The sequence below is a fragment of the Lytechinus variegatus genome, chromosome 19 (genome assembly GCF_018143015.1).
Source record: "Lytechinus variegatus isolate NC3 chromosome 19, Lvar_3.0, whole genome shotgun sequence".
Classification (NCBI taxonomy): Eukaryota; Metazoa; Echinodermata; class Echinoidea; order Temnopleuroida; family Toxopneustidae; genus Lytechinus; species Lytechinus variegatus.
The window spans coordinates 17,154,757-17,175,036 of record NC_054758.1 but is presented as its reverse complement, the minus strand read 5'-3'; the positions used below and the strand labels follow the sequence as shown (position 1 = coordinate 17,175,036).

Sequence of the window (20,280 nt, the reverse complement as noted above, 5' to 3'; positions counted from 1 at the left end):
AATATATTGCCATTTTAAATCAAAATCTTTGTAAGCTGAGCATATAAAGCATCTTTTAGATTTGATACCGTCATGACCCCAAATTCGAGTTTGAAAAATACTGCAGTTGTAATAGTTAACAAAATAAAGATTATTTGATACAATTATTAACGGTCGATGAAGAATATTTGCACACAAAGATAAGTAAAATGACCTCCATGAAATGTCTGGTATTGAAACATTATTGAAAGGGCAGTGAAAGAATGCAAAATATACCACGGAAAATAACACAAATATTGATCGATGCGAAAAATTTTGTGACGTGAATTTCATAAGAAATAAAAAGAATACTGGAAAATGGAAAAACATGGATAGTATGAACATAGCATTATGTCTATCGTTTTTCTTTTGATATACAAACATTTGATCTATTTTTAATGAATTATTTTAATCAATAAAGTCATGTGATCTTTACTTACGCCTGTCCGGCATGCTTTGCGCGCGGTTGAATTACTCTCATGTGCCCTATACATCTCTATGGAGCTAGTCAAATGTCTCGTATTTTTCATAATGCCCCCAGGCTGTACGCAACTCCTGGTAGAGAGGCTGGGACTAGGAAGAGATTGATCGGCCCTATCGTGCCTTTGGCTCAACAAAGTGAACTCACTAACACATCTCTCCGGGTCTCTCTCTCTCTTTTATTTTCTGAAGTGAATAGAAAATATTTAGCATGTGTTAGCGTATGTGCTGATCATTATTGTTAGCTAGTTTGATAGGCGAGAGAGATTTGAAATTAAATGATCATAGAGGCTTACCTATCGTGGTTTCAACGAGTTTTGAAAATTCTCATGTCTTGTTTTTCTAAGGAGTTCTTTAAAAGTTTCAATCCATTGATCGTATTTTATCCAAAAGAAACGGCCTCTTGCAAATTGGGCCTGAAAAAAACTGAAAAAAAACTTGAAAAACCCAATTCTTAAAAGAAACAGATCACATCCAGTACTAAGGAAAAAAGTTGGCCAGAAGTCCCGATCAAGAATATTTTGTGTATTAAAAGAAGAAAGAGTTCCCGATTCAAGAGATGAAGGAGAGAAAACTGCTTAGGGCGAGTTTCGAAATCCATCGGTACCCGGTAGTTCTATGGGCGAGTTGTTTCGGAACCGCAAAGTTAATGTTTGTTGATTTTGGTCGTTAAGAATTCAGAAAGATATAGAAAAATGGCAGCTGTAAATGATCCATGGATGCAAATCGTGGCCAACATTGGTCTTGGAGCATTTAGCCACCCTATGGGATATGTGAAAACGTTGATTCAGGTAATTTAATGGCTTATTTCCAGTGACAAATGAGTACATACATCGCGAAATCCGTGCGGAGCCCCAGCAGCCTGCTGCTAGTTAGCGGGCCCGAGTGTTCATCTCCCCGCTGCACTAGGCGGGGTCTTCAGCGTATGACGGGGGTTCTCATGCCTTGCTCTTGCCAAGTGCCTTGGAGTGGTTGGATGCCGGTTGCGCGAGCCTGGACTCTGGAGCCGTCTGGGGAGTAAAAAACATTTACTTCGTGAGCTGAGCTTACTCCCCATGTTATGTTATGCAGGGCCAGGGCCCGCTGGTAGAGCAGTTTCCTAACTGAAGTGGCTACCCTCATGACCCTGGCCTGGGTAAATAAAACATTATTATTAATGACGCCTGGAATTGGATCCCATAAGACTCCGTGACCGTGTTCCGTGTAGGGATGAGATTCCCACAACAAGTTAGTTAGGCTAGATCTAGGCCTAGATCTAAATCGACACTTGTCCGTTAGGTACGTTTGGAGCCCAGATTCACGTAAAAATGGGCCCAAACCATTATTATCAACCCCCCGGAGTTAGTACTAGTAGTCCTACTGAATTTAATCATATTTATTAAATAATTAGTGTAAATTTGAAAAAAATATAAGAGCACAAGCGTAACTTACCCAGTCTGTTCACGTCGCCATTTTCTTTTTTTAGAATATTTTGTTATCGATACCAAGATACCACACGCGTGTAGAGCTGCAGTCTAAGATTTGAAAAATACTTGCATCGGCTAATAGTAATACTACAATTCGTAAAATATTTGTTTCAGTCAAAAAATATCATTTACCACATGTTATGATATTTTTTGACTGAAAAAAGTATTTTACGATTCATGATATTTTCGGCCGATTCAATTATTTTTAAAATCTAAGTTGGCAGCTCTACACGCGTGTGGTATCTTGGTATCGATAACAAAAGATTCTAAAATGGCGATGTACACAGACTGGGTAAGTTATGCGTGTGCTCTTATGTTTTTTCAAATTTAGTACTATTTATTTAATAAATATAATTAAATTTAGTACTAACGGGGGGTTAATATGGTTTGGGCCAATTTACATGAATTTGGGCTCCAAAAAACCTTACGGACAAGTGTTAATTTAGCATAACTTGGATCGTGGGAATCTCATCCCTACACGGAGTCTTATGGGATCCAATTCCAGGCGTCATTGGGGAGTAAGCTCAAGAAGTAAATGTTTTTTACTCCCCAGACGCCTCCAGGCTAGGTTGGGCACATGAAAATTTAATTTTTAACTTTAAGTTAGTCATTGGATCTAATCATAAAGGCATTTTAATATTCCACAAGAGTTGCTTTGTATTGTTCGTTACAATAGTTCGGTAAGTGTGCCATTCTACTAGCTAGGTTTATTGGCAAAAGCTTCGGTCTCTATTTTTTATGTTGGTTGTTCCGCTGAACTCAGCTCTGTTCATTTTCCCCCGTTTCGGTGCATTTAAGGCCAAAACAATTCTTTTCATTTATTTTTATGAAATGAAGACAAAAATTGATGAGCCCCGTCGGGGATTTTGAATTGTTACCCCCCTTATGGTGGCTGCACGATAGCGAGCCGTCTGTGTACGAGGAGAAGTTTTAAAAAATTGTAAATGTTAAAAAACTCCTTGAAATAGACGGCTGCCAGCTGTCTAGCCATAAATATGATAAATATCAGATTTGTATCAAAACAAAATATAGGAGCAGAATACATGAATTTCCACTCTAGTCTCCATGCAGGCATTGCAGGGGCAGGCCAGGGCCAGCAGGGGTAGGCAGAGGCAACTCCAAGAAAGTAAAAATCATTCACTAACTTGTGCTTACTTAGCCTGGAGGCATCTGGGGAGTAAAAGTTATCTACTCTACGTAGGGTTACTCCCCACTGACGCCTGGCACGGGAAGGCATAGGGCCACATGAAGGAGAGCTTTTGGAGAAAACAATGTTGCTCCAAATACTTGATTTGTTTAACTTGCTTGCCACATACTTATGTACATGGACAACATGTTCAAACCCCCATTACATACATTTATTTATACTTAAAAAATGATAAATATTGGAAACATTATTAAAAAATGATGTAAGAAGATAAGCAGATACTCACCGATGATCTTGTTGCCATTTTCCTTCTTTGTTCGTAGCCTAGAACGCGTATAAGATCAGGCGAAGATATCATGAGCAGTACCAATTTAAAAAAAAAAAAATCAATCGGCCGATAAATTTGTGAATTGGAAAATACTTGCATTAGCCAATAAATATTAAAAGCTAATGCAAGTATTTAGTATAAGTATAAGAGAATAATGCATCTTGATAAGATTTAAAATTTTAAGATGATTTTAAAATTGCAAGTTTTATCTCAATACATATATTTTTTTTTGCAGCTGGGTTATGAACCTCTTCCCCCTCGCTTGGGAAGGAATGCCTTTTTCAGAGAATGCTATCAGCTGCCAGGATTTTTTCCTTATGGTAAGAAAGACTGGGGACTATTCCAGCATGAAACCGTCCCGGGCCTCGTCTTACCAAGAGTTGCAATTGATCCAATCAATGCAACTATGGAAAGCCAGCAAAGTCAATATGTAATGCATGTTTGCTCAAAAATTTTCTAGATATGAATGTATATCCATGAATTCATTGACTTCTTGACAATGTGGTGTGTTCTCCTTTGTTTACAAAGGATATTTTGCAAAGTTACACTGATGGATTTCCATAGAGTTACGATTGATCCAATCAGTTGTAACTCTTTGTAAGATGGGGCCAGACAGTTTCAAAGTATTACACTTTGAAATTGACAGATATTCAGTTCTCACAGAGTTTATCAGACACTCTGGCCCGTATTCTGAAGTCGGGTTTAACTTAGACCACAGTCTAACTCTGTGCTGAAATTATGGGGAGCCAAAAATTCTGTGTATACTGTATATCTCTTATGTTTACTATTTTGTTTCCTGTTGCTTTCATAATGAAGAAAAATACTTCGGTTATCATTTCTAGACAATTATGAACATATATGAGTGTCAAATGAGTTGATGAATTGGATGTATACTGTTAGGGATTTGTGCCCCAATTGGCTCTCCATAGTTAAACCACAACTTTAAACCAGGGTTTAATTTAAACCTGAGTTCAGAATACAGGCCTTTGAATTTTTTTTAAACTTTCATTTCTCTTCATCTGTTGGATTGAATGGCAATTACCGTAAGTAACGGTGTATTAACCGCACCTTTTTCTCGGCGGGATAGAAGCAAAAGTCGGGGGTGCGGTTTATACACGGTGACGGGTCTGAGCCGGCCCGCCGTAACCCTTCCCGTACATGTACGATGTATGCCAGTTCACAACACATCGAGTGGCCGGGCGTAGCCGCCCAGGCAATGTCGTTTAGAGGGGTATGAGCCGCGGGTAATGGGAAGCGATTACCGGTATTACGATCTTAATTAAATGTTGTCCATAACAAACGCACCCACCTTCATGACACTAATTTTGACTTTATTCTCGATTCAAAGTAGTGAAGTTCCCTGGCTAATTTAAAAGAGACGCCAAGCATACTCGGTGTGTCACCGATGAGCGAGAGTTGAGTGAGCTTAGAGATTGCGTTGTAATGTGGTTATAGTGCGACTTAAGCTGGCGCTATTCAAAGTCCCGTTTCGCGCCAGCTTTTTTTTTCCTTCCTGTTTGCTTTTCATAAGATACCATGTAAACCACGCACGAGGGAGACGGCATGAAGCCGTAAAAAACAACTGGAAAAAATGTCAATTTCTTTGTTTCTTGAACCTTCCTGTATTCCCATATCCAAAATTCATGCTAAGACATTAAATTTCTGAAAATGGTAGTGAGGTTGTGATGCAAGAAATGTGAATGTTTCTTCCTCCTACGCTGGGAAAGACACATCATAATTTGATGTACTGGCATGACTGGTACTTTATCGTAGTTTGCAATGTAATAGCTGTGCTGTGTGTGTGCGTGTACACTGTGACTGTGAGGTGAGTGTGTAAGTTGCCAATATTGTCGGGATTGTTCTTTCTTTCTAACATTTGTAGATGAATTGATAAAGAACAGCAGATTTCCGCATACCGGTAATCTCTTTGAATAATTTGAAATCTTAAAATCTTAGATTTTTTTTTTTTTTTTTTTTTTTTTTTTTTTTTTGTCCAAAGTTGGGGGTGCGGTTAATACACGGGTGCGGTTAATACACCGTTACTTACGGTAGTCATATTTGACTATTGTCACCATTGATTTCATCAAAATTTTCTCACTTCTCCTCACATAATATTATAACCAATGTATTTATTTCTTTATTTTTTTAAACTTTTGCATAATTTCAAACTGAAGTTATTTGTTATAATCATTATTTTTTTGTCTAAATTCGCATTTTAATATAAAAAATAAAATCTCACCAAAAACAAACCACCATCTTCAGCCCAGTTACAACTATATGTAGTTGTACTTGCCCTTCCCTTTCAAGATGCAGTCATGCCAGTCAGCAGATTGTGCCAATTTTTCGGACATATGACTAGGTCACCCATGCATGAACGAGGGGGCACTGGTGTACATGTGCTTACACTACAGATGGGTTAACATTAAACTTTTTTTCTTCCTTTTAAACAACAAGTAAGGCAAGAGCACTTGTTGGCTTGGTTAATTACATGTGCAGAATGTTTTTTTTTTCCTTACACCTAAGCATACCGTGCATAATGTATTCATAAAATTAAATTCTTTCACTTCACTATAAATAATATAGTAATAGGAAATAGCACATCACAAAAAAAACTTCCTTACTAAAACGTGACGCGAGACAGTGGAGTAAAGTTTACTGCTTTCCTAGATTACATTTATAAGAAGATAGCATTGATGCTTGTCGTTCTTTCAGTGCTGAGTTTGTTTTATTCCATCTTTCTTGCCAAATTATCTTAAAACTTTTTTTAATAAGTTGCATAATTTCTGATAATGTTATCTGATTATGAATTTCTATTTTATTTGATTAAGCATTTTTTGCGCATGAAGTCTGATATTTAATTTCCTCTAATTCCACAGTGATCAGGGATCCACTCAAGATATACAGTGCGTATCAAAAAAAACGGGACAGTTTTGAAAAGTCTATTAAAAATTTGTTTCAAAATATTATGTCTATATTTTGATGTTAATAGATGCTCTGAGATCTTATCTTTGAAATGTCATATTAAAAAATATTTTTTGTTCATGCTTGAGCGAACACGGGAAGTTTTTGTCGGGGGTTCAAAAAGAGGCTTGCGCCAAAATGGCAGAAATTAGAAATTTGACAATAAGGCTTTTGGCTAATCAGCACACTTTCTCTTAATCTTTTCATTGTCTTTGCCATAATTTTCGAATCATGCTGTCAATTTTCATTACAATTTTATTTATTTACCTGAATTATTTTGTTTTTCATTTAAACTTCTTTTACCTTTGAATTTTCCTTCATACATGTAAGTAAGAAAATAAGACTTTTTGTCAACCCAAGTAGGAAGATTTGCATTATTAATTGGGAGAATTTGTATTTTTTCAAATCCTTTTATTATGTGAAACAAATCATATTATGGTACCTATAAAAGACATGAATCCTATTTTCAAGGGGTTATTGAATCATTCACCAAGTTTAATTATGTGCTTGACAGGGCAAACAGGAAAGGACCTATGTCTTTCAATGGCAATCGTTGCTCCTTCAAAATTGACTCAATAAACCATTATGGTTTATTGAGTCAATTTTGAAGGAGCAAGATATGGCAGATCAAGTAAAATGTATTAAAAAGTTGTGAAGCGAGCAAGCAAAAAAATTTCCACCATTTCATTAAAATATCTAATTTTGCGATTTTGACATAATATTCAGAAAGCGATATCATATTTCACTTTCCATGTTTTCTGTTATTTTCTTTCCACTTTTTTTTCTTGGTCATGATTTTTTTTTTTTTGGGGGGGGGGAAGCGAGCACCCCGAGCCCCAACCCATCAGCATGCCACTGTTCAAGCACCATAGCCTTTGTAGCACACAATGAAAGGATTTGAAAAAAAAGTTCTCTCATACTTCGGTTTAAAAAAATTGTTCTTGCCTAAGCTAAAGAAGGAAAATTCAATGCTAAAACAGGATATTAAAAAAGGAACAACAACAGAAATATTTGAGCAAATAAGTAGATTTGGAAATGAATTTTGACCGCATAATACAAAAATTATGGCAAAGATAATGTGAAGATTAAGAGGAAGTCTGCTGATAAGCAAGAAGTCCGATCATCATGTTTATCATTTGATGACATTTTGGCGCAAGCCTCCTTTTTAACCCCAGACAAAAACATTCCGTGTTCGCTCAAGCGTGAACGAAACTAAATCTTTTTAATAACATTTGAAGGATAAGACCCCAGAGCATCTTTTGACACCAAAATATAGAGATCATAATTTGAAACAAAAATTTTATAGACTTTTCAAATCTGTCCCGTTTTTTTTGATACGCACTGTATATCTAAACCTTTGTTCTTGAGTCTTGTTGTAATAGTCAGATTTTCGGTGATAGTAGGTTCATCTTTCTGTAAAGATAGAAGTGCAGTTAATGAGTCTCTGAAAATATATCTAAATATTCTATCCATTCCATTGCAAGAATAATCGCTATCTATCCTGCCCCATAGGATAAGGAGAAATTTGACAATCTTTTCCTTGATATATAGAGAAAAATAACGTTCATAGAAAGTGGATTAACTAATCCCCTTTTCAGGAACCTTGGATCCATTTTGGATTTTGTCTATCATCTTCATATTATGTACATGTAATTGATGTGACCACTTCGAAGTTATAAATTCTAAACTCAATTGCTGTAGTTGCATTGGATGATCCGATTTCTTGATTAGTGAACTTAATTCAGTGGATACGACTGGTAGACAAAATAACCAAGGGGAAATGCTGGAGAAATAATAATTTCAATATTAATTTCTTTCCCTTATCTTGCATTGGAGCTTTTAACCAAATGGTTTACTCACGTTCTTACATTTAAAATATTTGAACTGCCAGCATGGTTTGATATGTAATCAATGGATGATTACTATGTCTTTCTATATTTTGTCTATACTTGCTAGATAGCATTTGTCTTCTTGAATCTAAATGGGGTTCTCCCATCCCCACCTGCAATGAAACTAACAATGTTAATGGTAGCCCACTAGGACATATTCTGAGAGCTTGATATTGCATCTAGTCTAGTGATTTTTTATGTATTTACTGGAGCACTATCATAAGCCAGGCAACCATAATAAAAATAATGGATCTAAAAATTGCCCTATAAACGATACGTCAGGATTTTGAACACTTGTACACCCTGTACTTATAGGTAAAATTCACTTGCTCTGTGCAGTCAGAGTCTGTTCTGTATTAAACCTCGATGAATACTAAAGAGAAGAAGAGTAAATTTTCTTTTGTTTAAAAAAATGAAAGCAATCACAAAAATGTTAATGTCTTTTTTGTGTGAAACTAATGTTACTGCTCTTTTTTTCTTGGAACTTGGGGGAGGGGATCTTGTCTTTCTTCAAATGACTGCATTGAATTTCATATTTGGTAGTATTGCACATGTTGCTAAAAGAACGTAATTATGTTTTGTAAGTTTCCTGTTGATAGAATAAAAAACAAATTATTGGTATAAAAATGTCCACAGACCGGGGTGGTTTGTTATCATAAAGCTGTTCGTAAAGTTACGCACAACTTTACGCATGACTGGAACCTGTTCTTAGGTGCTGAATCAGTTACATAGGGATATCATTTAGCATAAGATAGGGCCATCATAATTAATTGTTTATGTACCATACCGGTACCCATCGAGCACACTACACACAAACTTCTCTTCTCTCTTCCACAGTAAGACATATATACAGAGTAGACGGTTTCACTGGCCTGTACCGTGGGTTCTTTCCTGCTCTTTGTCAGAACTTCATCGCTGGCGGTGTCCTAAGATCAGTTTCTGAGGTGAGGTTAACTTTGTGAACAATTCTAGATGACAAAGTTTTCGGTTTCACCATGTAAGAAAGTCCCGAAGAGAACTATCGGGTAATCTTTTGGAAACTTTGTCATCTAACCTCTCAACCATGTTAAACGTCAGAGAACATTTTAAAAAGAAATGATGTAAAAAGGTAGTGGATCTCTGAAGTAATTTTAAGCCCTTGGCCGTAGTGAAGTCCAGGGTTCCATAATCTTCAGAGGTAAGCGATCAATCTAATTCTCCAAGCAATTTGTAGTAACACTTGGTAATACTGGCTTAAGTAGAGTAACTGTGATGTGCTCTAAATTTCAAGAAATAAATCCATGTCAGGTTGCCATATACATACAGTAATTGGTTTTAACCTAACAACATTCATGTCTAAACATTTTAGTCAAATGTTCTTCAATATGTATAGAATAATAATAGTAACAGAACTATGATACTTGGCAATTCCATAAAATGATCTGCCTTTTGGTTCGTCTGGACCACATTTTTCTGAAGTCTTAAGTACTTCACTTCATGATTTGACCAAGTCATGGTCCTTTGAGAACGTTGCAGACTGTGAAAAGAACCAGAAATCATAGACAGAGGATTTCATGAAGGTCCCTCATATGGACAGGGGGGGGGGTCAGACATACATATTTTATAGAATATTCCTACTCTGTTTTTACAAGACTTGGATGAGTTGTTCCTTGTCAAAGAGAAAAGCGCAAAGTCAAAGAAAGCATTCAATCATGTCCGTCAATATTTTTCTTGGAAATCTCCATGGATAATGAAATATATTGCTACTTGTCTGTACAGAAACTTGATGAGCTGTTCCCCGTTGAAGATGAAAGTGAAAAGAAAGCCCTTGCCAAGAAGAGACCTGAACTGGCCAGTGTGTCATTCCATACATTCATGCTTCAGGTATCTTAATCTTGATGATGATGATGATGATGGTGATGATGATGATGATAATGATGGTGAAGAGGATGATGATGATGGTGGTGGTGATGATGGTGGTGATGATGATGATGACGATGATGATGATGATCATGATGATGGTGGTTATGATGGTGATGATTATGATGATGGTGATGATGATGATGGTGATAGTGGTGGTGATGATGATGATGATGATGATGATGTTGATGGTGTTGATGATGATGATTTTGATGTTGATGACGGAGGTGGTGATAATAAAGATGGTTATGGTGATAGTACATGATGATATTGATAGTGATGATGCTGATGATGGTGAATTATGATATATGATGATAATGATGGTGGTGTTGATGATGAAGAGGTGGTAATGATGAAGATTGTTATGGACAAATGCATGAATATGATGGTATTGATAGTGATGATGATGGTTATGACACTGATGGATTTCCGTAGAGTCATGATTGATTTGTAAGACGGGGCCCAGGACTATCATTTATTATACTTTATCATTTTTTTTGTATCCTAATAATTGGTTCTGTTTAAATTTCTGTAGATGTCCAAGGATTCTGTGGCTCACTTCTGTGCCGTTGTTGTAACGCAACCGTTCAATGTCGTCATGGTCCGGAGCATGGCTCAGTTTATTGGCAGGGAAACAAAGTACAGGTTAGTCTCTTGTGTCAAAGGTCACATTCAGGGAATATGAACTCTTGATTTTACCCACAATGCAATATGACTCCATATGACCTGCTTTGATTGTTTAATGTTGTCATGGTCAGAAGCATGGCTCAGTTTATTGGCAGGGAAACAAAGTACAGGTTAGTCTCTTGTGTCAAAGGTCACATTAAGGGAATATGAGGTCAATGAACTCTTGATTTTACCCACAGTGCAATAGGACTCCATATGACCTGCTTTGATTGTTTAATGTCGTCATGGTCAGAAGCATGGCTCAGTTTATTGGCAGGGAAACAAAGTACAGGTTAGTCTCTTGTGTCAAAGGTCACATTAAGGGAATATGAGGTCAATGAACTTTCGATTTTACCCACAATGCATTAGGACTCTTTATGACCTGATTTGACTGTTCCATTTAGTCATGGTCTGGAGCCTGGCTCAGTTTATTGATAGGGAAACAAATTACAGGTTAGTCTATCGTGTCAAAGGTCACATTCAGGGAATATGAGGTCAATGAACTCTTGATTTTACCCACAGTGCAATAGGACTCCGTATGACCTGATTTGACTGCTCAATGTCGTCATGGTCTGGAGCATGGCTCAGTTTATTGGCATGGAAACAAAGTACAGGTTAGTCTCTCGTGTCAAAGGTCACATTCAGGGAATACGAGGTCAATAAACTCTTGATTTTACCCACAGTGCAATTGGACTCCATATGACCTGATTTGACTGCTCAATGTCGTCATGGTCTGGAGCATGGCTCAGTTTATTGGCATGGAAACAAAGTACAGGTTAGTCTCTCGTGTCAAAGGTCACATTCAGGGAATACGAGGTCAATGAACTCTTGATTTTACCCACAGTGCAATTGGACTCCATATGACCTGATTTGACTGCTCAATGTCGTCATGGTCCGGAGCATGGCTCAGTTTATTGGCAGGGAAACAAAGTACAGGTCAGTGTATTGTGTCAAAGGTCACATTCATGGGATATGAGGTCAATAAATCTTGGTTTACCCACAATGCACTATGAATTCATCTTCGACTTGATTTGAGTGTTCTATGTAGTCATGATTCCGAGCATGGCTCAGTTTATTGGCAGGGAAACGTAGTGCATGTTAGTTTCTCATGGAGAATGTCAAAGGTCAACATATGTCAAAAGTCACATTCTGGGATTTGAAGTCCATGAAATCTTAATTTTACCCACAATGCACTATGACTCTTATCCTTCAAAATTAAGAAAATTAGCTCAAAAGCCTGAATACATAGTTGAAAAGCAATGATTCTAAAACTTTGTTTTGTTAGTTGGATGTTCCATTGATGTAAAATGTATTGCATAAAATTTTTTGTTCGCTTTGTCAGATTGTAATACTGCCCCCACATGTACACATTGATGTTAGTACATGTAGCCTCATATGTACTAAAAATATCCAGAAATGTATATTTCAGAATCTGGAAAGAAGGGAATGTTCATCATTTTTTCAGTAGTTTCCTATTTAAAAATACTTTCAAGGAAATATGGATATTAGATTGGTGTTTTCTTATGATGTGAAATGTCAATTTTCAGCACGCGGGAAAGGTGTGTGTGTTTTTTTCTGGCATAATTTCCAGTTTACCAAATGTAGTTGTCAATGTAAACATAATGACTCGGGCCAAGTTGTCATGTTGTTATATTCTGTTCAGAATCATCTTGAGATTGTTACCACAACCAGGGATGTGACCATGTGAGAGTATGGCTTTTTAGCTGATTTCATCTTTATTTTACTTTGATTTCAGCTTTCCTCTGTACAAATATAGGAGCTTTTTTTTGGTTATGTCAGCTTTTTTCAAAACTCTTCATTTTTTCCCCCCAGCTCTTTTTATTTGTGATCACTCACACTCCTCCCCAACCGGCATTTATGTTTAAGGTTTGTGTTTCTCTCTCATACAGTGGTTGGATATCCCCTTACTCTGAAATCTACAATGATTCAGGAATCAGAGGATTCTTTGTGTAAGTTGCCCTATTTCACTTCACTTGTTCTGTGCTTTATCTGACCAGGGGTTGGTTTCACAAAGAGTTGACAGCATGCTTAAATGCTGAAGTGCACATAACATCTCATGCACAATCTTATTGATGACTATGCGGTAGTGTGCATCCTCCGGGGCCCGTTGCAGAAAGAATTGCAATCAATTGCAACTCTAAATATCATGCATAACTTGATTTTCAAGCAATTTATTTTTTTACTTAAAATGCAACTATTTCTGCAACGGGCCTCTGAGCATGATTTGACTGATTAGTTGATACCATATGCAACTGAAACGTAATTGCAACTCTAATAGGGCGTTGCAAAAAACTTCCAATGGATCGCAAGTCAATTTCAGGTCCACAAATCGAGATTGAAAGCCATTTATGGGATTACGAATTCGCAATTGATCGATGGTCTTCCAATTGATTTGCTTTTAAAATTGATCCATCACTTGTAACTTTGCATCTGAAATTTGTGATTGATTGCAGATATTTTCTTGCAACACCCCCCAAGTCATTTGTGAAACACCCTCTGGGGCTGTTTGTTAATTTCATTGTGATGCATATCACCGTTTTGTGAAAAATTAACAAAATTTTAAAATGTCATAACTTTCCCATTTTACATCCGAATTCGATAAAATTTTCAGCATTATGTTAGCTTGATTTTCTCTATTTATTCAATTTAACATTTCACTGGGGTGAACTTGACCTTTAAGATGGGTTTTTTTAACACTCACTATAAATGTATATTGATACATGGTCATTTTATTGTGTTGTTTTTTTTTTCCAGAGGACTGGCTCCTAAACTATTATTAGACCTTCTCACCTTGTGGCTTGCCAGGACAATGTACTACACCTTCAGCAGACTATTCGTAGACGATAATGTAAGTCTTTGCAGTTATTGGAACCTTTTTTATTTTCAAATTGGCAACATTTCATCATCTTGTTGGATTAAAGACAAAGCAAAAGTCTTCCAATGTTTTCCTGATATCAATTGGCAACATGTATTTTGTCATATTGATGAAATTAACAAAGTTAAAAAAAGTATTCTAATGGTTTCAAGATATCAAATTGGCAACATTCTTTTTGTCATATTGATGTAATTAAGACAAAGCAAAAGGAAAATTATTCTAATTGTTTTATGATATCAAATTGGCAACATTTAGTTTGTCATATTGATATAATGAAGTCAAGTTTAAAGAAAATCTGTATTATTTTGTTTTAACGGGCTCTAGTTGGCAACTTTTATTGTTTTGTTGGAATAAAATCTGAGGAATACAAAAGTTGTAATCAGATTTCATTTGTTCAATTTGACATTTTATCATTATGTTACAATAAACTCAAAGTAAAAGTTATATGATTTCATGAGCTCTGATTGGCAACATTTTTTTATTACATTGATGGAATTAAGTAAAAGTAAAAGGAAAGCTGTATTATTTTGGTTTTGCGAGCAACATTTCATCACGATTGTCTACTTTCTCATCTGCTTCAAAATGCTGTATTGAAATAGACCATTCACTTTTTTTTGTTTTCATCCAGATGACAAATGTATCTGAGCTCAGGAGCTATGCAAACATCATTACAGGTGTAAGTATGATACATCCTTACTGATAAATAAAAAAAATAAGTCTATTGAAAGTCTAATAGCCATTTTCAACTTAGCTATGCAAACATCATTACAGGTGTAAGTATGATACATCCTTACTGATAAATAAAAAAAATAAGTCTATTGAAAGTCTAATAGCCATTTTCAACTTATTTTTGTATATTTTAGACATTTTTTTTTATCTACATGTATTATTGCCTCAGCACAATTATGTTTGTGCTCATTCTTTGTTTTAATTTGTATTCTTTTTTTCATAATTATCCAAAATGGTTGATTATTGTGTAGCAGGAAACTTGAATGTGATTTGTCAATGAATTCACCAGTAGATGCCTCAAGCTGCTAGAAATCTTTGCATCTGATTGGCTCAGATTAGGCCCGGTTTGAAAGTCCATTTTTGATGCACGTGTACACGGCGTGTTTTTCGGTCGTGTACACGTTGTAAACACTGAGAGTGAGTTACAGTATGTTTTCAGTGTTTCCTACATGTAGCCTAAGTCACGGTTTTAAAGTTTACCTGAGAAGTTAGAAGTATCAATTCACAAAAATTGGTGCAATTAAAAAGTTTACTCAGCTTAGCAGCGCATTAAATTAATAAAGAATGCAAAAGTAAATCAGTGCAAGGCCCTAGTTAGCGCCGACGTTTGTTGGATGCGCATTTTGCATACTGTACCGTACATGCATGCACAGATCACTGCAGAATTAAGTGTAACTGAAGTTATCGATTGATTTTCATTATTTTATTGCCAATTTGAGGATCGTGTGTTTGTAGGCTTGTAGCATATGTTTATGAGCGTATAACACGTAACTGGAGCAATGATCGCTGTCGCAATTGGTGATTCTCAAATTGGCTTTAAAAGTGATTGAAGAACGCTTTCGAGAGTCTCGTTAGGTGTTATACGCTCATACACATGTGCTACAAGCCTACAAACACAAGCTCCTCAAATTGGCAATAAAATAATGAAAATCAATCGATAACTTCAGTTACACTCAATTCTGCAGCGATCTGTGCATGTATGTACGGTACAGTATGCAAAATGCGCATCCAACGAACGTCGGCGCTAACTAGGGCCCTGCACTGACCGGAGCATACCCATTTCGTGTGGTACAAAAACTTGAGTCTCCAGAATAAATGTGGATTTAATCGGCGATTTTGGAAGGTTAATTGAAATATATTGACATATTAGTGATTAAAACATGTGCAGTGTCTTAGAACTAAGAATTAATGTGAGGCTGTGAGCTTGTTCACTGACTTTACAGTCCCACGCAAGCTTTATGCAGATGCTACCGTGTACACGGTGATGGAATTTAGTACACGTGCACTGACTTGACCGTGCGTGTACACGTGTACCCGAAACGGGCCTAGCTCAGATCAAATTAAGTCAGTGAAATTTATTGCCTATTGGTTCCATGAAAACACCCCCCTGACCATTTATTGTGGGCATGTTGTGGTGTAGTGGTTCTGGCTCTCGCCTTTCAAACAGAGGGTTATGGGTTCGAATCCTAGCCATGGTGCGTTTTCCTTTGGCAAGAAATTTGTCCACATTGTGCTGCACCCGACCCAGGTGAGGTAAGTGGGTACCCAGCTGGATTTATTCCTTGAATACACTGAGCGCCAGTGATGGTAGCTCGAGCTATAGCCGGGGTAATAATGACAAGTGATTTGTATTCCCAGGCAAAAAGTGCTTTATAAATCCACCTGTTATTATTGTTTTTATTATTATTATTGGGCAATTGCATAAAATAATCAACCTTTTTTGTTCTACTTCACTTCATAAACTGACCAATTCATGGTCTTTTGAGGATTTTACACTGTCAAGAGAACAAGAAATCTGAGACAGAAAATTTCATGAAGGTCCCACATATAGGGGTTAGGTGTACATATTTTATGGAATTGCCCTGATGATGATGATGATTATTATTATTATTATTGCTATTATTACTATTATTATTATTACTATAATTATTATTATTAATATTTTTATATTGTTGTTATGTGGTTTGTAACATTCATTTATACTGTTTCACATTCTTTGTTGTGTTTTCAGTTTCTAGCGAGTATGATAACCTATCCATTCAGCCTCATTAGTAGTAACATCATTGTCAATAATTGTGGGTAAGTAATCAGAATGATTCCCTCATCAATTTAATGAATAATAGTACTTCAAAATTGAAAAATGGCATTGAATATGGACATACTGGAGCTTTTTGAAAAGCACTCATCAGAATAAAATCATATAAATTAATGATAGAACAATGTAATAGAACAGAAGGAAATAGTGGATGTTGAATGGTGACCTAGGATATTTAAAGCGAAAAGCAAAATCCAACAAGCGCACATAACCTCGGGCAGCATTGCGCATTTAGCCGGCAGTCTATATGCGAATTGAATCGTATCGTGCCGGCACCTCTTAAAGCCGTGCAACGGTACATTTTGGATGGTACGTTGTGTTTGCAACAGTATGAATGTTTGACATTCAGTCTCCCATTTTCTCGCATACAACAAGCTAAGTAGGCTTTGGACAATATTTGATAATGTACCTGCATACCGATGTTGATGGTACATATTGCACATAATAAGAACAATGTATAGCCTATAAGCAAATGATGAAAATAGAATTTAAGAGGACCACATATTTGTTTTTTTTAATCAGATTGTTAGCCGGCACGGCCCCTTACGTACCAGTCTATGTGAACTGGGTTGACTGCTGGAGGGACCTCAGAAAGAGAGTGAGTATCATGAAACCTCATTATCAATGGAAGGTGCCAGAAACAAATGACAAATTTTTGCTATTGATCAGTCAGTTAACTGGATTTCAGGAGCTTATCACAGCAGCTTTTAACTTGCCTTTGATAACATGTTTGATGAAAGAGGACCCCAGCAGACCCTCTGACTCTCTATCTAGCAGTTAAAATCTTATTTTTGAAAAAAAAATTGGGGGCTACTTTCACAACCTACTGTGTAAATCTGTAACATTGGATAAGCTTTATTACCTTCTATATACAGTGTTTAAGCGATACATTTAAACGCTTATTTTGGTCTGCATCAATTGCCGATGCAGTATCGGAGCGTATCCCTAAATAGTGTGTTTAGAACTTGTCAGAGGGCTATTTTAGAAATTTCTCAGGAAAATAGCCATTATGCCTTCTATAATTTTTATATGTGAAATAAAGTGTACATTGAAAGTTCATGCACAAAAAAGGTTATGAACCAAAACCGACTTAGACACAAAGGAATATTCATTCAGACTGAAAACCTTCTTTACTTTGAACATGAATCCTTCACTTCATAAGGTTTCCACGAAAAAGGAATAAAGTGTCGAAGCTTCCCAGTACTCAATGTATACTTTTGTGCACATACATGTATGATGGTCATGATAGACATGGTGTTTTGTGAAGCCTCTCCATTGGAACAAGAATCTGCGTTATGATGTTTGCTTTTTTAATCACTTTATAAGACTATTATTTTCTGTCTTTATTTGCTTGTAGGGTCTTCTCAAGCGTGGCTCCAGCCTCTTCTTCAGACGCTACAACCCAAAGATGGTGGTCTTCCAGCCGGAGCCGGTTACTCCTTTAGACTAGGCCATATCTCAACATCTCCCCCCTCCCAAGCCCTGCATTTCATGACCCCACCCGCCTATAGAGCCCCTCCCCTTTCTCCCTTCCCTATAGAATAGAATTATGTTCCTCCACTCTCTATCGGGATTTCGTGGTTCCAATATTCAATGTTTAAACCCATTGGCCCGTATTCTGGAGTTAGGTTTAATGTAGACCATGGTCTAACTTTGTGTTTAAAGTATGGGAAGCCAAATGTGTCAAAATGATGTTTTCATTGAATGATTCTAATGCTCACTGCTCTTTCCTAATTTTTTTATGGTGAAGAAAACTCTTATTCTTATAAAATCTTATTCATCCTTCCCAGACAATTAAGAATTATTTGAGACTAAAATGAGCTGATGCATTCAACCTCCACTGTTACAGAATAATGTGACAACTGGCTTTCCATAGTTAAACCACAACTTCAAACCAGAGTTTAAATTAAACCTGACTTCAGAATACGGGCCATTGGCTATTGAATCCTGTGACTGTACTTTCCATACAGATTCTATGATTCTCATTGGCTTTGTACAGGGAACACCTGGCTATAGTAGGCAATGGGTTAACCTTTCGACTACCAAATTCTGTGATTTCCATAGACTGTATACAGAGACCAACCAGTTTCAGTTGGTAATGGGTTAACCTGTTGACTACCGAATTCTGTGATTTCCATAGACTGTATACAGAGACCAACCAGTTTCAGTCGGTAATGGGTTAACCTTTCGACTACTGAATTCTGTAAGTACCAAAGGTCATGTAAAGAGACAAGTCACGGTTCCATTAAGCAAAAGGCTACAACCCTTCTCCCCCCCCCCTTCTCCCCTTCCCTCTCTCCCTTCACTTTCCCTCTCCCCCCTTCCCTCAGAGTTTTAATCTCATCTATGATGTAATCGTGGTGAGATCTATCTATCTATTTTTCTCGATATGACCTCTGACCCCTGTTTTACTTCCTGATCTTTGCGTATGAATGCAGCAAAGCTAGTCTTGATTTTTCGCAATATTTTATATCAACTGTCCATGATGATTGTCATATATATCTCGATGAATAAATTCTCTTTTGTGGATTCAGTAGGAAAAAAATAATAATTATGTATTTCAAACTTGAGAGTAAACTTCGGCTTTATTGAATAACAGTCCACATATTTGGTAATTCAATGCCTAGGGACCCTTGATGTTCATCTCAAGAGCTATACAAACAATGTTCATTATTATTGTGATGATGATGTGTTCTTCTGCGACCACCCTGGATAAATTTGCATTAGGAGCAATGACCCGCATCAGTTTATCGATGTCATTATATTATTCTTTGCGGTTGAATGCAGAAATTGCTTTGAAGGTTCATTTGTACTTTTTTAGGATTAATTTTGCATATATTTGCATTGAACTCTTTGGCAGCTTACAGCATTTTCATTTTTTTTATCCAAATTCGATTGGATGGATCTATAAGTCATGTTTTTATGAATGGATAGTCCATAGGCCTTCTACAATGAAATCAGGGGTCCGTTTGCAGAAACGCAAGTCAAAAAATCATTTGCAAGTCCCAAATGCACGCTGTTGATTGGTTGAAAATCAAGTTGGGCATGATTTTTAGAGTTGCGATTGATTGCAACTCTTTCTGCAACAGGCTCCTGGAGATATTTCATGTTAACATTTAAGATGCTAGATGTAAATTTAGAATTTTCATGAACACTTAAACCCGACTTGATGGTTGATTTACAAAGAATTCTAAGAATACATACATGTAAAATTTTTCAACATATGGAGAATGGTTTGGAAAAAAAGAGTGACATTTGATGTATCAAATATCAAATTTTATGTGATTTTGTATTGTCCAATTATGATTACCTCTCTGTTACTTTTATTGCAAGCAAGGTCAATGCAATAGATTGTTGAAGAGAATGTAGCTCATCAAACATTTTATCAAATAATGAATATAATATTCAGCTGTATCACTTTGTGTGTACAGGGGTTGGTGTCATGAATAGTTGCAATTAATGTTTGCAATTGATTGTAACCTTTTGTACATGGATCACCATAGACTTACATTTATGCTCAATTGTACGATTGATTGATGTTTTCATGTCACATGGCCCATACCTTATTGTCAATGGATGATTTCAAGTTTAGTGTTGACCTTTTGGTGTTGGTTTTAGGTCAATTTTTACACGATTTTAACACCAAACATAAAATGAAGATGGTCCCGGAATGTCACTCATTAGTTTTTGATATGTCAATAATGTG

General features: G+C 36.5%; 1 protein-coding gene across 1 annotated transcript; it reads left to right on the top strand.

Moving 5' to 3' along the window:
* The first annotated feature begins 1,113 nt into the window (after positions 1 to 1,113).
* Positions 1,114 to 20,149, top strand: LOC121405907 (mitochondrial carrier homolog 2-like). The gene is made up of 11 exons (XM_041596901.1): positions 1,114 to 1,289; positions 3,675 to 3,759; positions 9,127 to 9,233; positions 10,048 to 10,152; positions 10,724 to 10,833; positions 12,765 to 12,824; positions 13,630 to 13,723; positions 14,379 to 14,426; positions 16,491 to 16,558; positions 17,097 to 17,172; positions 17,932 to 20,149. Exons 1-11 carry the CDS (start codon positions 1,194 to 1,196, stop codon positions 18,022 to 18,024), a joined length of 942 nt encoding a protein of 313 aa, XP_041452835.1. The 5' UTR covers positions 1,114 to 1,193; the 3' UTR covers positions 18,025 to 20,149.
* Positions 20,150 to 20,280: the final 131 nt, after the last annotated feature.